Source organism: Alligator mississippiensis, chromosome 4, assembly GCF_030867095.1.
Source record: "Alligator mississippiensis isolate rAllMis1 chromosome 4, rAllMis1, whole genome shotgun sequence".
In the NCBI taxonomy this organism is placed as follows: domain Eukaryota; kingdom Metazoa; phylum Chordata; order Crocodylia; family Alligatoridae; genus Alligator; species Alligator mississippiensis.
Genome location: NC_081827.1, coordinates 185,673,748 through 185,692,347, shown reverse-complemented (window position 1 = coordinate 185,692,347; position 18,600 = coordinate 185,673,748). Strand labels below are relative to the sequence as shown.

The window sequence follows — 18,600 nt, the reverse complement described above, 5'->3', positions numbered from 1 at the left end:
CAACAAGGCTTCTTGTCATCTACAAGACTTCTAAAACTCTATATGACAGAAAACTATTGCAAAGAATCTAACTTACAGAGCATATGCTAAAAATTAAATAGTTCAGCAAGGGACTGCTAAGCATGCCATTTATATATTCTTGTATTTGTCCTTCTATGACAGCCAAATTTAAAAGTTTACCACAGCCTGCTTAGCATAACAACTATTTACAGATGTATCAAGTGTGGTACTATATCCAGCAGCATGTTTCAAAAACAGGAGAGGAAAAATTTCTGCCTTTCCAGAAATTGAATTGTATGCCCTGGTGGCACATCCAGGGACCTTTTGCTAACATGAGATGGTATTGACATACAACTTTTACCTTGTTTGCAGTGGGGCTACTTTTATCTCAGAGGGCTTCCACTAAAATAACTTTATCTGTTCAGTTCACTGGAGCACTCAGTGAATAAATGTAACATCTAAGTTTTCAAATGATTTTAGAAAAGAATTCTTAGGAACTGCACATCCTAACAACACATTAATTTATCTATTTATTGTTGATTGTGTTATAGAAGAAACATATAAAGGTCATGACTTTTGAAGAAGCCATTAGAATCATCCAGATCTCTGAGCGGGCTCGGCAAGGTCGCCTAAGGGCTGAATTCATGAAACAAATCTACCTGGAAGAAAAGAGAGAAAGACAAGCTAGACTCCATAGTGGGAAAAGTCCAAATCTGGATGCTTCTGCAGTTTGTATTCAAAAGGTGAAATGTGCATCTGTAAGAACAACAATGTTGGCAGAATGAATACAATGTGTTATGCTTATTTGTATTCTTGTGAACAGTAAAGCTCAAAGTGCATAGAATTCTGAATTGTCGCCTGAGTCCAGTACATATTTGTGCCACTGCTGTTTTGTTCCAGGGCACACCCTTGCACACACACTTTGGTGCACAGCAAATTGACCCAGGTGGTGTAGGGAAGGCTGGGGTAGCACCTGTGCTGGCCTTAGCAGCCTTTCCTGGGGTCCTCAGGGCCTCCCAGGGAAGCAGCAGTGCCAGTCTGGCTGCTCAGAGTCTGGCCAGCAGCCAAAGCATGGCTCTGGCTAGCCAGGCTCCATGTCTGGTGACACATGCTACTGCTGCATACACTGGACTGCTTTTTTCAGCAGTGGTTTCTTTTTACACCAGGATCTCCCGGTGCCAAATTTTGGCACCTCACTACAAATTAGCAGCATGGCAAAAGGGCTCATGTGCACCACATGTGGTGTGTGGCACCTCAAACTGCTTTGAGGTATTGCAAACCACATTTGCATGCTCATCTGAACATGCCCACTGAGGACATCTCAATTGAGACTGGACTATGCACTAAAATCTAATTGAATGAAACAATCCTGTTTTAGTGAGAGGATGGATTAGAGAACCTAATCAGTCTTTTACATCTGATTTCTGTGGCCCACACATTTTCCTCTCTGACCTCCACCTTCAGATCTCAGTGCATCTCAGGTGAGTTGTGTATTTTTTGAGTAAAAGATACTGTTTTCTGTGGACAAAGAGCCCTTCTCTAAAGAAGCAGCAGGAAGGGGAAAAAAACCACTGAGAAAATATAGCCAATGAGTAGAGGGCACATCTAATCTTCATACCCTTATGTATGAGTAGCTTTATGCAGGCACTCAAATACAGAATCATAGAAAAATAGGGTTGGAAGGGGCCTCAAGAAGCCGTCTAGTCCAACCCCATTCCCAGGCCCCCCATCGAAACCTTTCCAGACAAGTGTTTGTCTAATCTGCTTTTATAAACTTTCAAGGATAGATTCCATAACCTCTTTAGGAAATCTGTTCCGATGCTTCAACACCTTTGTAGCTAGAACATTTTTCCTAATATCAAACCACAATTTCCCTAGCAGAAATTGATGACCATTGCTTCTAGTCCTATCTCCATCCTATTTATAACCACCCTTCAGGTATTTCAAAACTGTTATCAAACCCCACTCTACTCCCCATCTCCTCTTCTTCAGAATAAATAATCCCAGTTCTTCTAACCTTTTTCTTTTAAATCATGTCTCCTAGACTTCTAGTCATTGCTTTGTTTTCTGCTAGACTCTTTCTAATTTGTCTTCATCCTACAGGAAAGGGAGTGCCCAAAACTGGGTTCCAGATACACAGTACACTACGTGAGTAGTGCTGAATAGAACAGAAGAATCACTTCCCTTGATTTGCAAGTGATCTCCCTCTTAATGCAGTGCAGTATGCTCTTGGCCTGATTTTGAACAAGAGCATACTGGTCAGCTTCTAGTTCATTATAACACCCAAGTCATTTTCTGCAGTACTGCAGTCTAACCAATTATTCCCTGGTGGGCATGTCTACACATACATTAATGCACCGTTGTTACTGCACGTTAAGTTTAGCACCTGTAATAAATGGCATTACTGCACAGTAGTACCAGTGCATGGTCTTTTAGTGATGCTAATGCACAGTAGATTAATTCTACTGCACATTAGCACGACTTTTGCCATGAGGCACTAATGCACAGAATTAGTCTACTGTGCATGTAGTGTCTCAGGTAGATGTGCCCAGTCTGTATATACATATGTAATTGCTCTGTTCTAAGTCAATTCATTCAGACCATTTTTCCAGTTTATCAAGATCCTAATCCAGTTTATCAATTTCCAGTTAAGCAAGGTCCTGAATACCAATCCTACACTTCAGAATATCAGCTCCACCGAGCTTGGTGTCATCTGCTCAGTCCTATCCTCCAAATCATTAATTAAGATATTGAACCCAGGACAGACCCCTGAGAGCCTTTAGACATTGAACCATTGATGATTAAAGATCCATACAGTGATGTATCCATCTTACAGTATTTTAGTCTAGACTGCATATATATTTGCCCAATCACTAATTCAGTGAGAGCATTGGACCTCAGATATAAATATGTTTTCAACTATGACTGTTTTATGATAAAATCTTTGTAAGGTATTGAGGGTGAGAACAGAATACCAGACTTACAGAATTTGTTTAATTGTTTAGCTCTATTCTGATAAACGATATCACCCTAAGAAATCCTTGCCTCTTTAAAAAATACAGCAGATGGCAACCTGTTAAAGAGTAATTGCTTCAATTGTATATTCTGTTTTTCCTTCCTTTATTTGTTTTTTCCTGTGCCTGCTGCAGTAAGGAAACTGTAACAAGGTCCATTTATCTCATTAGAGTTGTGTTTACAATTCAGGTTTGGCGTGGTTATATCCAGATGAAGAGAACTGAGAAAATTAGAGAAGAGGAAATGATATTTCTGGGAATGGTAAGTTGTGCTGCCTAAAGTATATAAAATATTTTTCAGATTTTGCCTTTTAGAGTTTTATAATTTAACAGGAGAAAACAATAAATTAATTCATAAAGAAATCCACCTATTTTAAAAGGGTCTCTGTGATTAAAGAACTAAAATGATGGATTGTTCCTTTACCACACCATTAATCTTGTACTGAAAACTTCTGTGTTATACATAGATCCCGTGTCTACACTAGTGTGGATTCAGCCAGAATAACATTTGCCCCAGGCTTAGGGGAATTTAAGGCAGATATAGCAAAGGAACGAAATGATGCTAGATCAGTCCAGCATAAAATGTCTGAGTACTCAAGCTGCCATAATTTTGAAGCAGAGCTGAAGCTGTCAGATCTTTGTATCATGCCCTTGTACAGACCTATTCTCATTGCAGGTATATGATTGGGGAAGTAATAAAAGAAGCTGCCAAAACATATGGAGATGTAAATCCATGTGACCTATAGGGGGGAAAGAAGGGCCCTGGAAAATCAACTTCTTATTCCAACATCATGTCTTACTTGCGTGGGTTGAGAAGTGTTGCTTTCCCCTGGCTTCCTTGTTCCTAGGATATGGAGCTTCTACCAGCAGTCAGCTGGAAATGTGAATAGACTTTTGCTTAACAACTGACATTCCCTTCCTTCAAATCTATTATCTGTGCTCCACCATTACTCTTTGGTTTTTATTTCACGTGATACTGCACAGGTACCAGACCCACAAGCTTCTTTTAACTACTGCTACAATACATTGTGGGTGCATCTACATGTGCACTTTACTGTGGAGTTAACTAATTAGCTCTACAGTAAAGAGTCACAATCTAGATGTGCACCCCTATTAGGGCACAGTAAACTAATTAACTACGCCATAGGATCATACTGCCTGGTACAACTACTATCCAATGGTGAAGTATTTACTTGCACTCAAATGCATGTGTAGACTGTAACAAGGCTGGCTGGGGCTACAGGGTGCTACAGTGTGGGGAGTTTATTCAGGCGCACTAATTTCATATGTAGATGCACCCAGTTAGAACTAAATTTCAAACAAAGCCCTTTTACAATATTGCCTTACAATAATATTTACTGACAACAATAATATTCACTCTATTTTGTTAGCTTTAGTCTGCTGGGCATGATGTTTTATATTCTACAGCTATTAAAATATAATTAAAGAAAATCAGAATTAACATTTATAATTAAACTCTCTACTTCCTCCGAACATAGGTTGTACGGTTTTCTTACCAAACAGTGAAATTATTCTTAGCAAGATCACACTTATGAAAACCAGTTCTATCCCTAAGAGTATATATTTACAGAAAAGGAGCATTACTTAAGAATCTTCTGATTCTTTCCACAGAAATAAATTAAAATTACCTAACGTTATATCAAGTTGCGTGGGAAAATCTTCCCATTAAATAAAGTCTTCCCGTCTTAAATAAAATCTTGTTATAGAGTCTTTCATTTCTCCTGTAGCTTCTATGAATGTTGTGGTCCTTTGTGGTCAGATGAGGAGTGGGTGCTTATTTTGATTCTCTCTGATTTTCTCACTGAAGTCTGTGAGCAAACTCCCAGAAACTTCAACAGGAGCAGACTCAAACTTCTAGAATGCTGGGATTTACTGAACATAAAAGTTTTGGAAAATATAATTTGGGAAATTTAAGGGATCATTTTTTGTCAAATTCCATAATGTTTACCTAAAAGACGTTGAGACCACTGTAGAACGCTGTAGGAGATAGTAAGTTATGATTTGGTATATAGCTGCATTTTTTTTCATGGGGCTAGTATCAAGAGTGAGACGAATAATGGATATGAAGACAGCCAGGTACTATATACTTCGGGAAACATAATCCCTCTCATCCCCATGAATGGATAAAAATTTAACATGGCATCGAGTCTATTTGAATCCTGACCTTCGTTTAGAAATTGATAAATGCAACTCTGCACTTATAGCCTTTACTCTTTATCAAATATCTAATCAAAGGATATGGGGGAAACAGATCTACCAAATAAAAATTTGCCTTTTTTTCCAAAGTTTTCATAGTCCTGATTTGCATTTTTCCTGTATTTTTCATGCCACATTCCCTTCTGTGGCCTCCAAGGGAAATGAGTGGCAAACAAGCATCAGTCCATTTTGATAGATAGGCAGTGAGCTCCAGGGGTCAAGCCCCTTTGATGTATGACCATGTCAGGCCTCTAACAAATGAGTCCACAACTTCATGTGTAAATATGTTGAATTTGCTTTTCTATTTCTTTCAGACTTAGATAAATTAGAGACCTGGCCATCCACTAATTTAAACCCTCTCCAAAGGAGTCCCAACTTCTATCGCAATAAATATAAATTCTCTTGTGACTACTGTTTTTAAATTATGTGTAAATTATTATCATTTAGCTGATTCTTTAAAATTGACATTGAAATTCTTAACAACAATTTTGTAGCATTCAGTTATATTAATCTAACAAAAATGTGATGATACAAGAAACAAAGATGATTCAAGAACCATCCTGTCTGCCTTTGAATTCAGAGTGCTTCATGAAAGGCCATTATATTTGTTGCCTGCTTAAAACAGGGACAATTCTATGTTTTCTGGGTTTGGATTCTATTTATTTTGTCCAGTGTCAAAGTAGCCCATTTACCAGAGATTTTTCTTGGCTCTAGAGCAAAGTCTTGTTGTTATTATTATTTATTAGAATTTAATTGCAAGAACAGCATGATTCCCTCAGCACTTGTTTTTCTAAATCTCAAATAAATCATGTTTCACAAAATGTGCTTAATTTCAAAAAAGCAGCAGCCTCACCAGGAACACATATATCTTCATAACTGTATCCTGACCTGCTTCCTGCTCTTCCTCATACTTTTGCCATGGAGCTTTGTACTAGCAGCTTTATAGTTAAGGCTGCAACCAACATTCCAGTGTTTATTTTCTCTTTTAACTATGACTTGGATGAGAGGGAAGTCCACTACATTTGATTATCTTGAAAGTGCATACTGTATCCAGAGGAAACCTAACTTTTTCTCCTACTCTCAGTATTTTAAAGGTATAGATCAGCCAAAGTGTGCCATGTTTCAGATTTATGACTCCGCCCCCCACCCTCCCCAGGTCTCCCTGCCAACTGGGACTGCTCTACCCCATCTCAACATGCTGCTGCCCCTGGCACACATTTAAACACTGCACCTGGGAGCAATAAACTCCAATGTGAACTGTGCTGGAGTTTATTCCTATTTGCTAATTGCACATGTAGATGCACCCAGTGTCTGGTTTTTTACCTATCAGAAACAGACAGCTGTTAAGGTTTTAGTCATTAGGGACCAAATTCATCAGTGTTCTGTAGTTGGTTTTGTGTTGTCCCAGTGATACAAATCAACCATTAACCTGGCCTTACTCAATTTCCTTGCTTGATTCACTTGCTGACAGAGGTCCTGTTTTCACTGAAATCTGGGGGAGCTGCTTTCATAACATAGCCAAATCCTCTGAGGAACTAAAGGCCTCCTGAAGTCAGTGGGAGTTGAGGATAGTCAGCACATCTTTGATGATTCTCAAAACCTGGCTGGATTAATCCTTTTAGAAGTACAGACTTGTTCTCCAGCTGCACTTCATAGGCTCAAAATGCAGATTAATTTAAAGAAACATGTTAGAACAGATTTTCAATAGAGGTTATTTGCAAACTGGCTGCTTCTGCATATGTACAGCCTGTGGGAAAGTCTGAAAAAATCAGAGAAAGAGGATAGGAAATATTGTATGCCCTGGAGACTAACTGTGATATTGTAAATTTGGATTGCCTTGGGCAACAATAACTGGTTGGTGCAGACTATAAGTGTAGAATAGGCAGCAGGGATTGTTTGCATCTAGTGTTGGTGTGTCCATTTCACTCTACATTACAAGGGATTGAGGGCTCAGTCCCACAAGGCACTAAGCACTTTGTCCCGAATCTGACAAAACTAATACATGTTTAACTTGAAACACAGAGGCAGTCAGTCCCATTAAAGTTAAGTGCTTTACATATTTAAGGAATTTATGGGATTGGGCCCACAATTTGCTGGATGTGTGGATACATTAATACCAGCCTGGTCTCAAAGGCATATCAGCTAGTGTACACTGTTATGTAGCTTTGACACTGTGCAGGATTTATACTCCTATCCAAAGGGAGTCTCTGGTACAATGTGTGTTAACATAAAACTTTTCCATATTGTTTTTTGGATGGTTATTCCTTCTTCTCTATGGTCTTCAAGTTAAAGGATATTAGGTGGTTTTAAATAAATAACTTTTCTCTCCTATTCACCTCTTCTAAACCTACCCTAATTTAGGCATGTTGTTTTGAGTAATGATTATATTTATATTGGAGGAAACAGTCTGGATTTGCCAAACATTTCTGTATGGTTTAAATTCTTAAAATACATTACATTTCAACCATTCAAAAAAAATCAGTATTTCCCAGAATAGTCTTCTGTGTAAACATTGGAGGCTAGAGCTAAATATATAATTACATTGGATATAACAAACTGCAAACTCTATAAATAAGTAGAACATGAAATAATTCCAATCTCCTAAAAAAGGGCAAAGAGAAGAGCTGAGAGGTACCCAAAAGTTTGTTTGTATTAAACATAAGGATTAAATGCTTTTATCATGTACATGATGTTCCCAAAGGCAGAATAAAGAACCTTTTGTATTACCATATTTAGGTTCCCCCCCCCCCACCCCCCCCAATCAGCATGGGGATAAAAACTCCTTGTTTTATATTTGCGTACAGGGAAACCTAATTAAATCCACTGTCATTAAACTGCTGCCAGAAGCAGCACGTGCTTAGTAATGTAAATCAGGTATGAAATTGATTAAATGCAGCCAACACTGAGCATGATGGGCACCTATACATGTGACAGAGCTCTGTTTCAAAGTGTGCTAATTAGCACCCATTGGAGCAGACTCGATTAATAGAGTCTGCTGCAAGTCTGCTGGAGTGTGCTAATTAGCATGCTTCAGCAGCCTCCATGTTGTGTATTTAGCATCCTTGCATTTCAAAATGGCAACGGGGGCTTTAGTTAAACAAGCTTTAGTTAAAGTGCCCACACCACCATTTTGAAGCATGGAACACTGAATATATGTGATGCTCGTGTGGCATATATTGGGCAAACATACTAATAGGAATTTTTTTTTTGGCCCTTAAAATATGCAGATGTTCCCTCCACAGGGAATTGGCACTGGGCTTGGAGGTACTGCAATACCAGGCTGGCTCCAGGAGGGCCAGAGGCAGCCCTGACACCCTCTCCTTGGTGCCAAAAATGCTTGATCTTAGCCAAAAAGCCAAGATGCTGCATGGCCCTTAAAAAAAAAAAAAGGTGGTTGCTTCTCCCAGGGGGTGACTGGCACCAGGCCTGGAGGTACTGCAATAGCAGGCCAGCACTGGGAGGGCCAGAGTGAGCTAGCCCTGAAACCCTCCTCTTGGTACTAAATATGCTTGATTTTAGCAAAAGACTGAGATGCTGGTAGGAACCCACCAAAAAGATAAGTCCAGGATAGCCCACCTGAATAAGATATATGGTAGTGCCCATTGTATTCAGTCTTCTCAGCATTAACTCTTTTTCAAGCCATGATGAGCCACTACATTGAATACATTTCAACTTCCTTCACTCCCACACCTGAGCTGTGCCTTTCTTCCCCATATCCAGTGATTCCTGTTTTTTCACCAGCCTTAGATGTCTGGCAGATATCACCAAATGGGGCCCCAGACCCTTCACCCAGAATCCCTCTGTTGCCCCCTCACTCAGCCTGTCACATATGATTAGTGTGGTCCTGCCCCCTCCATGAGGTGAAGCTGGACCAAGTTGCCCCATGCCTCATCTGCATATAAATGTTTAGAGAATCCCAGGACTCATGACAAGAACACCCAGTTCCAGTCATGATTGGTGGCTAATTTGTAGGGCTGTGCAAAGCTTCAGTCGCTGATTTGATTCAGAGGAGATTCGGCAGCCAAATCTCTGAATCCGAATTGAATCAGGAGACCCATTCATCTCTCTGAATTGAATCAGAAGCCTCTGAATCAATTTGGAGAGATTTGACGTTTCAGCCACAGACACAGCTTTATATGTTTTTCCACGTACCTCAAGGTACCAGGTGCGGCTCATGAATGCTGAAATGGTGGGGCAGATGGAGAGTCCTAGGCCCCCATGCACTCAGCAGCAGACCCGGAAGTGGACTAGAAGTACTTCCGGTCCACTTCCAGTTCTGCTGAGGAGCATGCAGGGCACCCCTCCGCCCCCCAGCTTGGTGACTGGTGCCTCCTGGGCCTGGGGGGACACCCAGGGTCCCCCCCTTGGCCAATCAGTCCACTTCTGGGTCCACCGCCGAGTACTTCTGGTCCACTTCTACATCCACCCCATGGGACACTCCATCTGCCCCATCATCTCAGCATTCATGAGCCGTGCCTGGTACCTCAACGTATGTAGAAAAAACATATAAAGCTGTGTCTATGGCTGAATTGCTGATTCACCGAATCAGAATTGAATCTTCAGATTCAGATTCGGCTGAATCGAATTGGGACAGTGATCTGAATCAGCGAATCAAATCACTGTCTCCCGAATCTGGCCAAATCCAAATCAAATACTGCCCGCTTCACACACCCCTACTAATTAACACATGGATACTTTGTGGAGGGTGTCTGGAGTACACGTTTGCATTGAGCAGTGCTGAGCTATGGGGTAACCATGGCTTGAAATGCTGTTGACTCTGGTTTGGGAAGTATCCAAAGTTCCAGGCTGATGGATCTGGGAGGAGACTTTCCTGGTGGTAGAGCTGAACAGACATGAAGAAATGAGCTTGACTCAGTTGATTTGGAATTCAGAACTAATTTGGCCTTAAGTCAACCCCCCACCCCCCAAAAAAAACCCCAAAAACCTGTGCTAAAACTTGCAGCAATTAAAAAAAAAAAAAAGAAGTCTATGGATACCCATAGTAATTTGCCTATATGTAAATTATTACAGACATGTTTATTTCAAAGTCAGTGTTTTCAAATTTGCCCATCACTTCAATGTAGAGCAGGGTCTGACAGTCAGGGCAGAGGAAGAGTCTGCAGGGAGAAGAAGTTAAGGGAGCAGAGAGTGAGGGGCCACCTGACCCCCAGATTTATTTTCCTTCCTGCAGCAGTGAAAGGGAGACAAATTCAAATTTTGGAAGATTATAACAAATTTCCAAATTTTCCATACATATAATCTAATTATTGTGAGGTCATCCTATATTCATTGTCATCTTGTAGTCAAGTAAATATGGTATTTTACCATTTGTATGTATTTTCAAATCTGAACTAATTTATGCTAGTTTTGGTAGGTTTTTTTAAACTTTTATTTTCAAAATGATAAGTTATTGGGAAGTAATAGAGGCTGTCTATTTCTCTGCTATTGTGCCTTTGTTTTATGAAGCCATGCTAATATCTAAACAAGTGGCATTTGCAATCAAAAGTATCCGTAGTAAAAGAAAATTGATAGTATGCCGCAAAATAATATCTGAAGTAAAAATAATCAGAACTATAGGGAATTCTGTCATTCTGAATAAAAATATATTTTTCCCAATTCCACACCAAAATAATCTTCTTTAAGCATTTTATAGTCTTTATTGTTCAATAAAAACTTATTGTTAGAAAAAAATAACAAAAAATGTAAATGAAGGCTTTTTCAGTAGTTTTCTACTATGTCCTCCTACCACAATAAGTATGGATGTTTTTATGTGACATGTATTTTAATTGGCAGAGCCACTGCAGTGGGTCATATAGTGATGAGTTTTAATGAATACAGTACATTTCATTTAGCAGTTCTTTTTTGTGCCTGATTTGGGACATCAGAAATATAATGTATGTGGTGCTTTGAGGCTACCAATATGTATCCAGTGCAACAGAATCCAGTACTTGGATACATAACTCAAATTCGCATAAAAGGAACCCACTTTACAATGTAACAAATAGGGATACGTTCCAAGACCTCGATTGTACTGACCCCCAGACCCATTTCTACCACTCTTACAAGACAATTTTGGTACTCGCCAACAGCAGACTGTGCACGTATGCATGCGGGACTATCATAATGGGGATGGCAACTACAGAAACACATCGCAAACAACAAGCGAGGAGCACAGATCCACACCAGAGACTATACTTTGGTGCGTGTCACTCCCAAAATGCACTGCACAAAGCAGCTGACTGAGGGCTTCCACCACACTGATCATGTAAGAGTGAATTTACCTCAAGTATAACAAATTTTTGGTATAAAAAGTCATCACATAAGAGTGAATTTGCACATACAGAACCTGCATAAAGTGAGGAAAACCTGTATTTGGTAAGAAGAGAGACATGTTTAAAATATATTCTCATATTTAGTTTGGAGGCATAAAGGAGTACCACAAAAAAAATCCCAATTAAGTAATAGCATGAGAAGCTTGAAAGCAGACTAAGTGAATTTTCATTGGACTGAAGCTTGATATTCTGTAGAGTAATTGACCTCTGATGGGCTAGAGGATGAACTGCTTAACCCTTTCTGGTAAGCAGTTACTCATATGTGCGGTCATTTTTAATTCAGTGTAACTCAGTGTGGGTAAGGGTGTCTGTAACCCAACCATTAATAAATATGCTTTTTGCTGAGAAAAATGGCTCTCTACCAGAAAGCGTATTGTCAAACACATAAAAAAGACCAAAAAAACCCCAAATAGCTAATAAACTAAATCTAGTTAAAGAATAAAACCTTGTAGATTATAAAACATTGAATTATACAAAAGAGAAATATATACACTCTAGAAATCCCATAAAAATGTGCAGTTTTGGTTTGACCCACAGGTCAGAAAAAAAGAAACTGAAATACTTTGTCCTGAAAGAAGTAAATAAAAGTACTGTAAAACCTATCTTTCAGGGACTATATGAATATTGGTCCTGATATATAACATAGAAAAATATATATATTTATTTGATCAAAATCTATTTTTCCTCCTAAATGTGCTCTTAATGGAACAATTGAAGAGCAGTTAGTTCCACAGCATGGGGCATTCTATACGCAGAAGTATAGCCTTAAGGATGTTCAGCCAGCCTGCACACCTCTAAGTGTTTTATAATGAACAATAAAGCAGTCTGGCTTGGAAAAAGAGTTTTGAAGCTGACTAAGCACAAAGTGAGTCTTTTCAACCTAAGGTGGTCTCCTCAAGTGAGTTTTTAAGTGAAGAGTATTAAATGAAGAGACATTGCTTCATGTGGTCTTACCTTAAAAATGCAGGGAGCATCTACTTCCTCCTACTGGAAGACCTTTTTGTTCTATAAAACTTAAAATATTATTTGGAAAGAAGCAAAGAATAGAAGCAAGCAGCTTGCTCATCAGTATCCTTGTGACTGATGAGATGGAATAAAATTCTCTTTTAGACAAATGTCCATTTTGCCTTATTAATTTAAACAAGGATTTTAAAGACAAAGCCCATCAAACATTAGCTAAGCATTTTGAGTTAATGGACCATATAGTCCTATTTTCCCCACAAACTCAGGAAGCTTCACATTATGTCCTATTTTTACAGCAACATCAATTATTAATATGTATACTTTTGCTGACAGAAGACCTCTCTAAAAATGTGAGTTTCGTTATCCAGTTCTGGGTCATTAACTGTGGAAAGCTTGTAAATATAATGGTTTATTCACATGGGAAGCCTTCATTAAGATGCATTATTCTACAGCTGATGTGGCGGTTGTGCATTATCAAGTTCGCTGTCTCCATCTAATATTTGCAATTTGTTTTTAAATGAGTTGCTGTTTGTTGGGGAAGTTAACAAATTTGAATTTCACATGGCCAGAGAAATTTCTTTAAGATGAAAAAATGCTTCTGCCCCCAAGGAAAAGCTATTTATTAGCCTCTGACTGGAGAATACCTCCCCCAGATTCAGAAGTAGCCCCATTAGAGGCATTCAAAGAAACAAAGTGAAAAAGGATTTGGTTTTTATTTTTTTTACTAACATGCTCATTAAGTATATAAATCTATGAAAACACACCTGTCATCCTGTTTTGTATGGCACTTTAAGAATGTGACTACGAATGGAATAATGTTCTGAAACATTATAGCAGATGACTTTTCAGCTGGAACCTGTAGTAACTGGAGTTAGTGGGACCATTACTGTCATGGGGGACACAGAGGGTCAAACTTTCTAACAGTTTACTGTTTACTTCCTCTAGTCTTGGATGCTCTACATCAGTGTTTCTCAACCCATGGTACACCTACCCCCAGGGGTACATGAGACATGGGCAGGGGGTACACAGGTGCCGTGTTTTGAGGTTGGTCCACCCTCCTGCCTGGCGGGTTGGAGGTGTCTTTGCCTTTTGGGGCTGAAAGTTCCTGCCAACACCCCCCTCCCGCCACGACCAGTGCACTGGGGCTTTCACTCCCCAACATCAGTGTGCCAGGGCACAGGGAGGGGGGCCCTGCACAGGCTGCTTAGCCCAGGGCTGTGGTCCGCAAGAAAAAAGTAGGACTTGGCTCGTGGCTCCGAAACCAGAAGTGCCACGGTGAGACTTCTGGTTTCGCTTTTGCCACATCGATTGGCAGGTGGTACCAAAGATTGAGAACCACTGCTCTACATGTATAGGTTATGGTCCATGCTTCTTTCCTTTAAAGGACGTAAAAGAACTCAACCAGAGTCACCCTGCTGGGTTGTGTAGGTTCTTTGTTATCTCTGATATACAAGAGGCCCTTAAAGCAGCTTACAGAGACCAGACAATGTTAACACTGTATATCTAGGATACATACAAGGGTTTGAGAAATCTGGAATCCTACAGTAGGTGAAACTTAAGAGGACTTAGAAACTTTCATTACAAAGTTGACAGCTTAAGGCCTAAGCACAGCTGCAATACACTATACTCTTTGGTTATCTATAAATGAAGAAGACAGACTGTTTTTTCTCTAATTCAAAATGTCATGATTACTGTCAATTTTATTTAAAATTAAAAATAGACTTTTCAACTGGTGTAAAAGAATTAACATATATTGTATATAATCAGTTTCCCTGTTTCCTTGTGTATTCCGTTTTCCCTGGAAGTTGTTTGGGTCTTTTAAATGACACATATTTTTGAAAATTCAATTATAAATATACAGAAGTCAGTGGTGGTACCCAGGAGTAGGGGAAGAACCTAAAACTAGCCAGTTTTGTTTCTAGATAAATCACATTAGCGTGCTCTTTGTAATTTTTCAACATGATAGGGCTTCTAGCTCTTTCCCTGTATCGGGAGGGTTTTTTTTGTGGCAAGTATGCATTACATGATTTTTTTTTACTGCAGTTAACAGCATGCCTTTTCTGTGAAAACAGAAGCCAGCTTTCACATCTTACACATATAGACCTCGTGGTCTTCACTAATAAACAGAATCATTATGTGTGTTCTACACTAGACTGCTATGAATCCTTCAGTACTCATCACAGCCATTGTTGTTTCTTAGTCCAGTCTCTCCCCTATACTGTGGGAATGTATTATTAAGGCATTGTGCTTCACAAAGAACTCACAATTTGCAATTGCTTATTCAGTGTTAAGTGAACTTCAGAATATTCACTTTTTATTAACTTATACCTTAGTTACTCATCAAATTGATTTACCAGTCAACACTAACTCCCACTTAAAGCGGGTGTCCTTTTGGGATTCATTGTATTGCTGTCACTCTCTTGTTGGCTCCCTTCTACATGTATGAGTGCATGCAGTCCACCCTCTAATTCTTGTTTATCTGGCCCTTTATATTTGAGCCAGCTCCATTTTCTCAGTGATGGAAACAATCAAGCAGGAACACATTTCATGTCAACAACTGCCTCTTACTCTGTGTAAATAAACAATTTCCACATGAATAATTACTGTAACTTAATTAAGAAAATATTAAGAAAAGAAAGGAATCCAGATTGATGGTCATACAGTTTACCATAAAGTCTAATAAAAAGTACATTTTATTCATTTCCCCTTTTACTCTCATTCATTATCAAGACTCACAAAGAAAATGTTCACCGTCTCTATTGTGTAAGTAGTATGCAGTTATTTTTTTTTTAGTAAACCAATACTCTGTTAATTAAAAATGAAAAAAAAAACCCAACAGACTATCTTGCATCCAGAAAGACAGCTTTTGTGGATATTTCTGTAGGTATGGCTACAGCCCGTATATATTAGCCCAAGCTAGATTTAAACTAACTGGCTTGGGTACTGATATCAGTGTAACTCAGGGGTAGACAATTATTTGGGCTGGAGGGACACTCAGGGACTTTGGGCAAGCTGTTGCAGGCTGGGTCAGCACCTCCCCATGCCTCCCCACTCCTCTCTCCCAACCCCAGCAGCTCACCAAAACACTCTAAGTGGCCCTCCAGCCCAAATAATTGCCCATGCCTGGGCAGAGAGAGCAGGGTTAGGGAAACCTTTGTTCCCTCCTTCTCCCTGCAACCCCACCCCAAGTCCCTGGCACACAGCCAGACCAGTGCCACATTGCATTCCCACATGCTGGCTCAGGCCACGTGGGCCAGCTGGCCCAGCTCCTGCCCAGTCCAGTCACATGCTGGGGACTCGGGGTGGGAAAGGAGGTGCAGGGAGAAGGGGGGAAACAGTGCAACACGGACTTGGCCAGGCCCAGATGACCCATGGATCCTGGCCCCTTCTTCCTGTACCCTTCCCTGTCCCAAGTCCCTGGCATGCAGCCAGGTGAGGCAGGAGCCACGCCAGCTGCACTCATGAAGCCTGAAGCAGCATGCAGAAACACAGTGTAGCACTGGCCTGGCCCTGTGCCAGGGAGTCAGGATGTGGGAGGGGGCACAGAGAGAAGGGAGCTGGGAGCTGTGGGTTATCTGAACCTGGCCGGGCTGGTGATGCTCTGTGCTCCCCTCTTCTCCCTGCACCCCTTCTTCTGCCCCAAGTTCCCCAGCATGTGTCCAGGCTGGTGCCATGCTGTGTGTGTTCCCACACACCACTTTAGGACCTGTGAGTGCAGCTGGCATGACACCTGCGCAACCCAGCCATGTGCCAGGGATTCAGGGTTGGACAGGGGCCTCACCAGCTGCTCCAGCTGCACCCACATGGTGCAGCCCAAAACAGCATGCAGGAACACACTGCAGCACTTGTGCCTATGCCCCTACCAGACCCTGATATGGCAAAGTCTGGATAACCCGTGGCTCCTGGCCCTCTTCCTCCTGCAGCCCCTGCCCCATCAGCAGGGAGAACCTGCCTGAGCTTTGGCTCACCAGGAACAGGGTCAGAGTGGCGTGCAGACAGCCTTGCAGAGCAGAAGCCTGGCTAGGAGCTCAGCACTCCCTGCCTTGGAACTTACACTGGTAGCTAGGGGGCAGGACAGGGAAGGCTAGCCAGGGAGGGGAGGTGAGTGGCTGCTGATGCTGCAGCTTGACTGGCATAGGGAAACGTGGGAGGCACTGAAAGCCATGGCAGCTGTGGGCTAGATACAGTTTTCCTTCAAAGAAGTAGCCACGGGCGGGGTAAAATTATTTGGTGGGCTGGATCGAGCCCTCAGGCCGTATTTTGCCCACCCCTAGTGTAACTGTTAGAACACAGAGCTTACCAAGAGCTAACTCCCATGCTGTTGCATCTAAAGAGTAATAAGCATCCCAGATAGTCAGCTTAAAGTTATTTGGGGTATGTTTACACTCTGTATTTGCACCTTTGGAATTCATACGTACTGGACATGTCTACGTGTTGCTCTATGCTGACATTGTTACTGTGCCGTGTTTTAGTACTTGTTTTGTGGAAGTACTAAAATATGGTGCAGTAACCGCCCATACTGCGGCATACAGGTGGCGCAGGCTTAGATTCACTGGCTATGTCGCCATAGCAGCACACTAGAACCGGGGAGTGCACCACTGCCGTGGTGTAGCAGACAATCAGGTGTAGACGCACGTGATTGCTACACTGCCATAGGGTGCTATACAGCAACGTAGCACATCGCTGTGTCACTATTGGGTGATGTGGGTACCATTGGGTGCATCTACACGTACAATTAACATGAAGCAATAAACTCCACAGCAGTTTGAGCCAAAGTAAACTACTCCCAGGCACAGCATCCACATATGCACCCAGGACAGCAGCACTTAGAGCTGAGGCAGAGCAGGTCAGGTTGGCAGAAGACATGGGGGGGTTAGTCCCAGGCTTTGGGTGGTGGCTCCCAGCTGCCTGGGCTGACTGAGTGCAATTTACACCCATGGTCAGCATCTACACATGTATTTAAACATAGTAAATTACCCCAACAGTACTGTCTCACTGCAGCCTAACACCAGTGCACATGTAGATGGTGATGCTTTTTTTCTGCAGCTACGTAGTCTATTTCAAAATTAAGTGCATGTATAGATGCAGCCACCCTGTATTAGTTTCCCTCCACCTTTTGCTTTACTGTGTACCCATGGACCAACCTCAGTCCTAGCAGTACTGGTTTATGCCATAACATGGGAATCATTCCTTACAAAGAGAGATAGTAAGTTGCCCAGGGCAGAAAAAGCTTCTCCGTTTCTCAATTCCTTATGCTCAAAGAAGTGAGAAGATGACCTTCTCTGCTTATTAAGAAACACTCTTTTCGACCAGCTCCCTTCATTCCAAGAAACACATCCCTCCCTTTCACTTGAATACACTTCTGATTCCTTCTTCTCATTAATCTTGGATTGGGAGCACTAAGAGAAATAAAAAATGGCTCTAAATAAAATAACCTCCAGTAAGGATCCAACCAGGTCTATCTGATGGGAGCTATTAGAGAAATTCTAGGAAGAGACATGTCTGTCTTCATTTCTGACATTGTTTAAGGAGAGTTAGTCTGGTAGTCAGGGCAGGATCTGAGAGACAGGAGTTATGGGGTCACTTCTGGCTCTATAAACAGAACAGTATTGAGAAAGAAGCAAAATACCTACTACACAGAGGTACTCAGATGCTTGTTTAATGGTAATAAAGGACATAAATATTCTTAGAAGAAAATATAAATAATTATTAGGACTAATATTTATTGTGGAGTATTTTATGAGGCCTCCTACTATAGAATGGAAGAGCTCAACTTCTATGGAACTTTAAAAATTACTGAAGACAATGTTTTGGGGTAACAGGTTTAGGTGCAGGACATATAGAACAGTTTCCCAGAAGAAGAGCAGGAAACTGCTTTTCTAATTTTTTTATACTTGTTTGCTCTGTGAGTAGTCTTGTCCATTTCCTTTATCTGTTGTAAATCACCTCAATATAGTGCAGATACAGGAAAAATGGCTGCTTTCTTAAATTCGGCCTATGAGTATACTCTGATATTTCATAAAACACAATATATATGTTCTGAAATAAAAGTGAACTTGGAAGCTTTTCTTCTG

The 18,600-nt window shown here is 40.8% G+C and overlaps 1 protein-coding gene and 1 long non-coding RNA gene across 6 annotated transcripts in view; one reads left to right on the top strand and one right to left on the bottom strand.

Moving 5' to 3' along the window:
* Positions 1-18,600, top strand: part of IQCA1 (IQ motif containing with AAA domain 1) — a 192,448-nt gene that overhangs the window by 31,452 nt on the left and 142,396 nt on the right. For all 5 annotated transcript variants that reach the window (XM_014594399.3, XM_059727177.1, XM_019492023.2 and 2 more), the window contains exons 4-5: positions 552-743; positions 3,205-3,276. In XM_014594399.3, the coding sequence (XP_014449885.1) occupies positions 552-743; positions 3,205-3,276 (264 nt within the window). The remainder of the gene's footprint in view (positions 1-551; positions 744-3,204; positions 3,277-18,600) is intronic.
* LOC106738522 (uncharacterized) overlaps positions 1-18,600 on the bottom strand; it is a 137,720-nt gene that overhangs the window by 2,696 nt on the left and 116,424 nt on the right. The window lies entirely within an intron of this gene.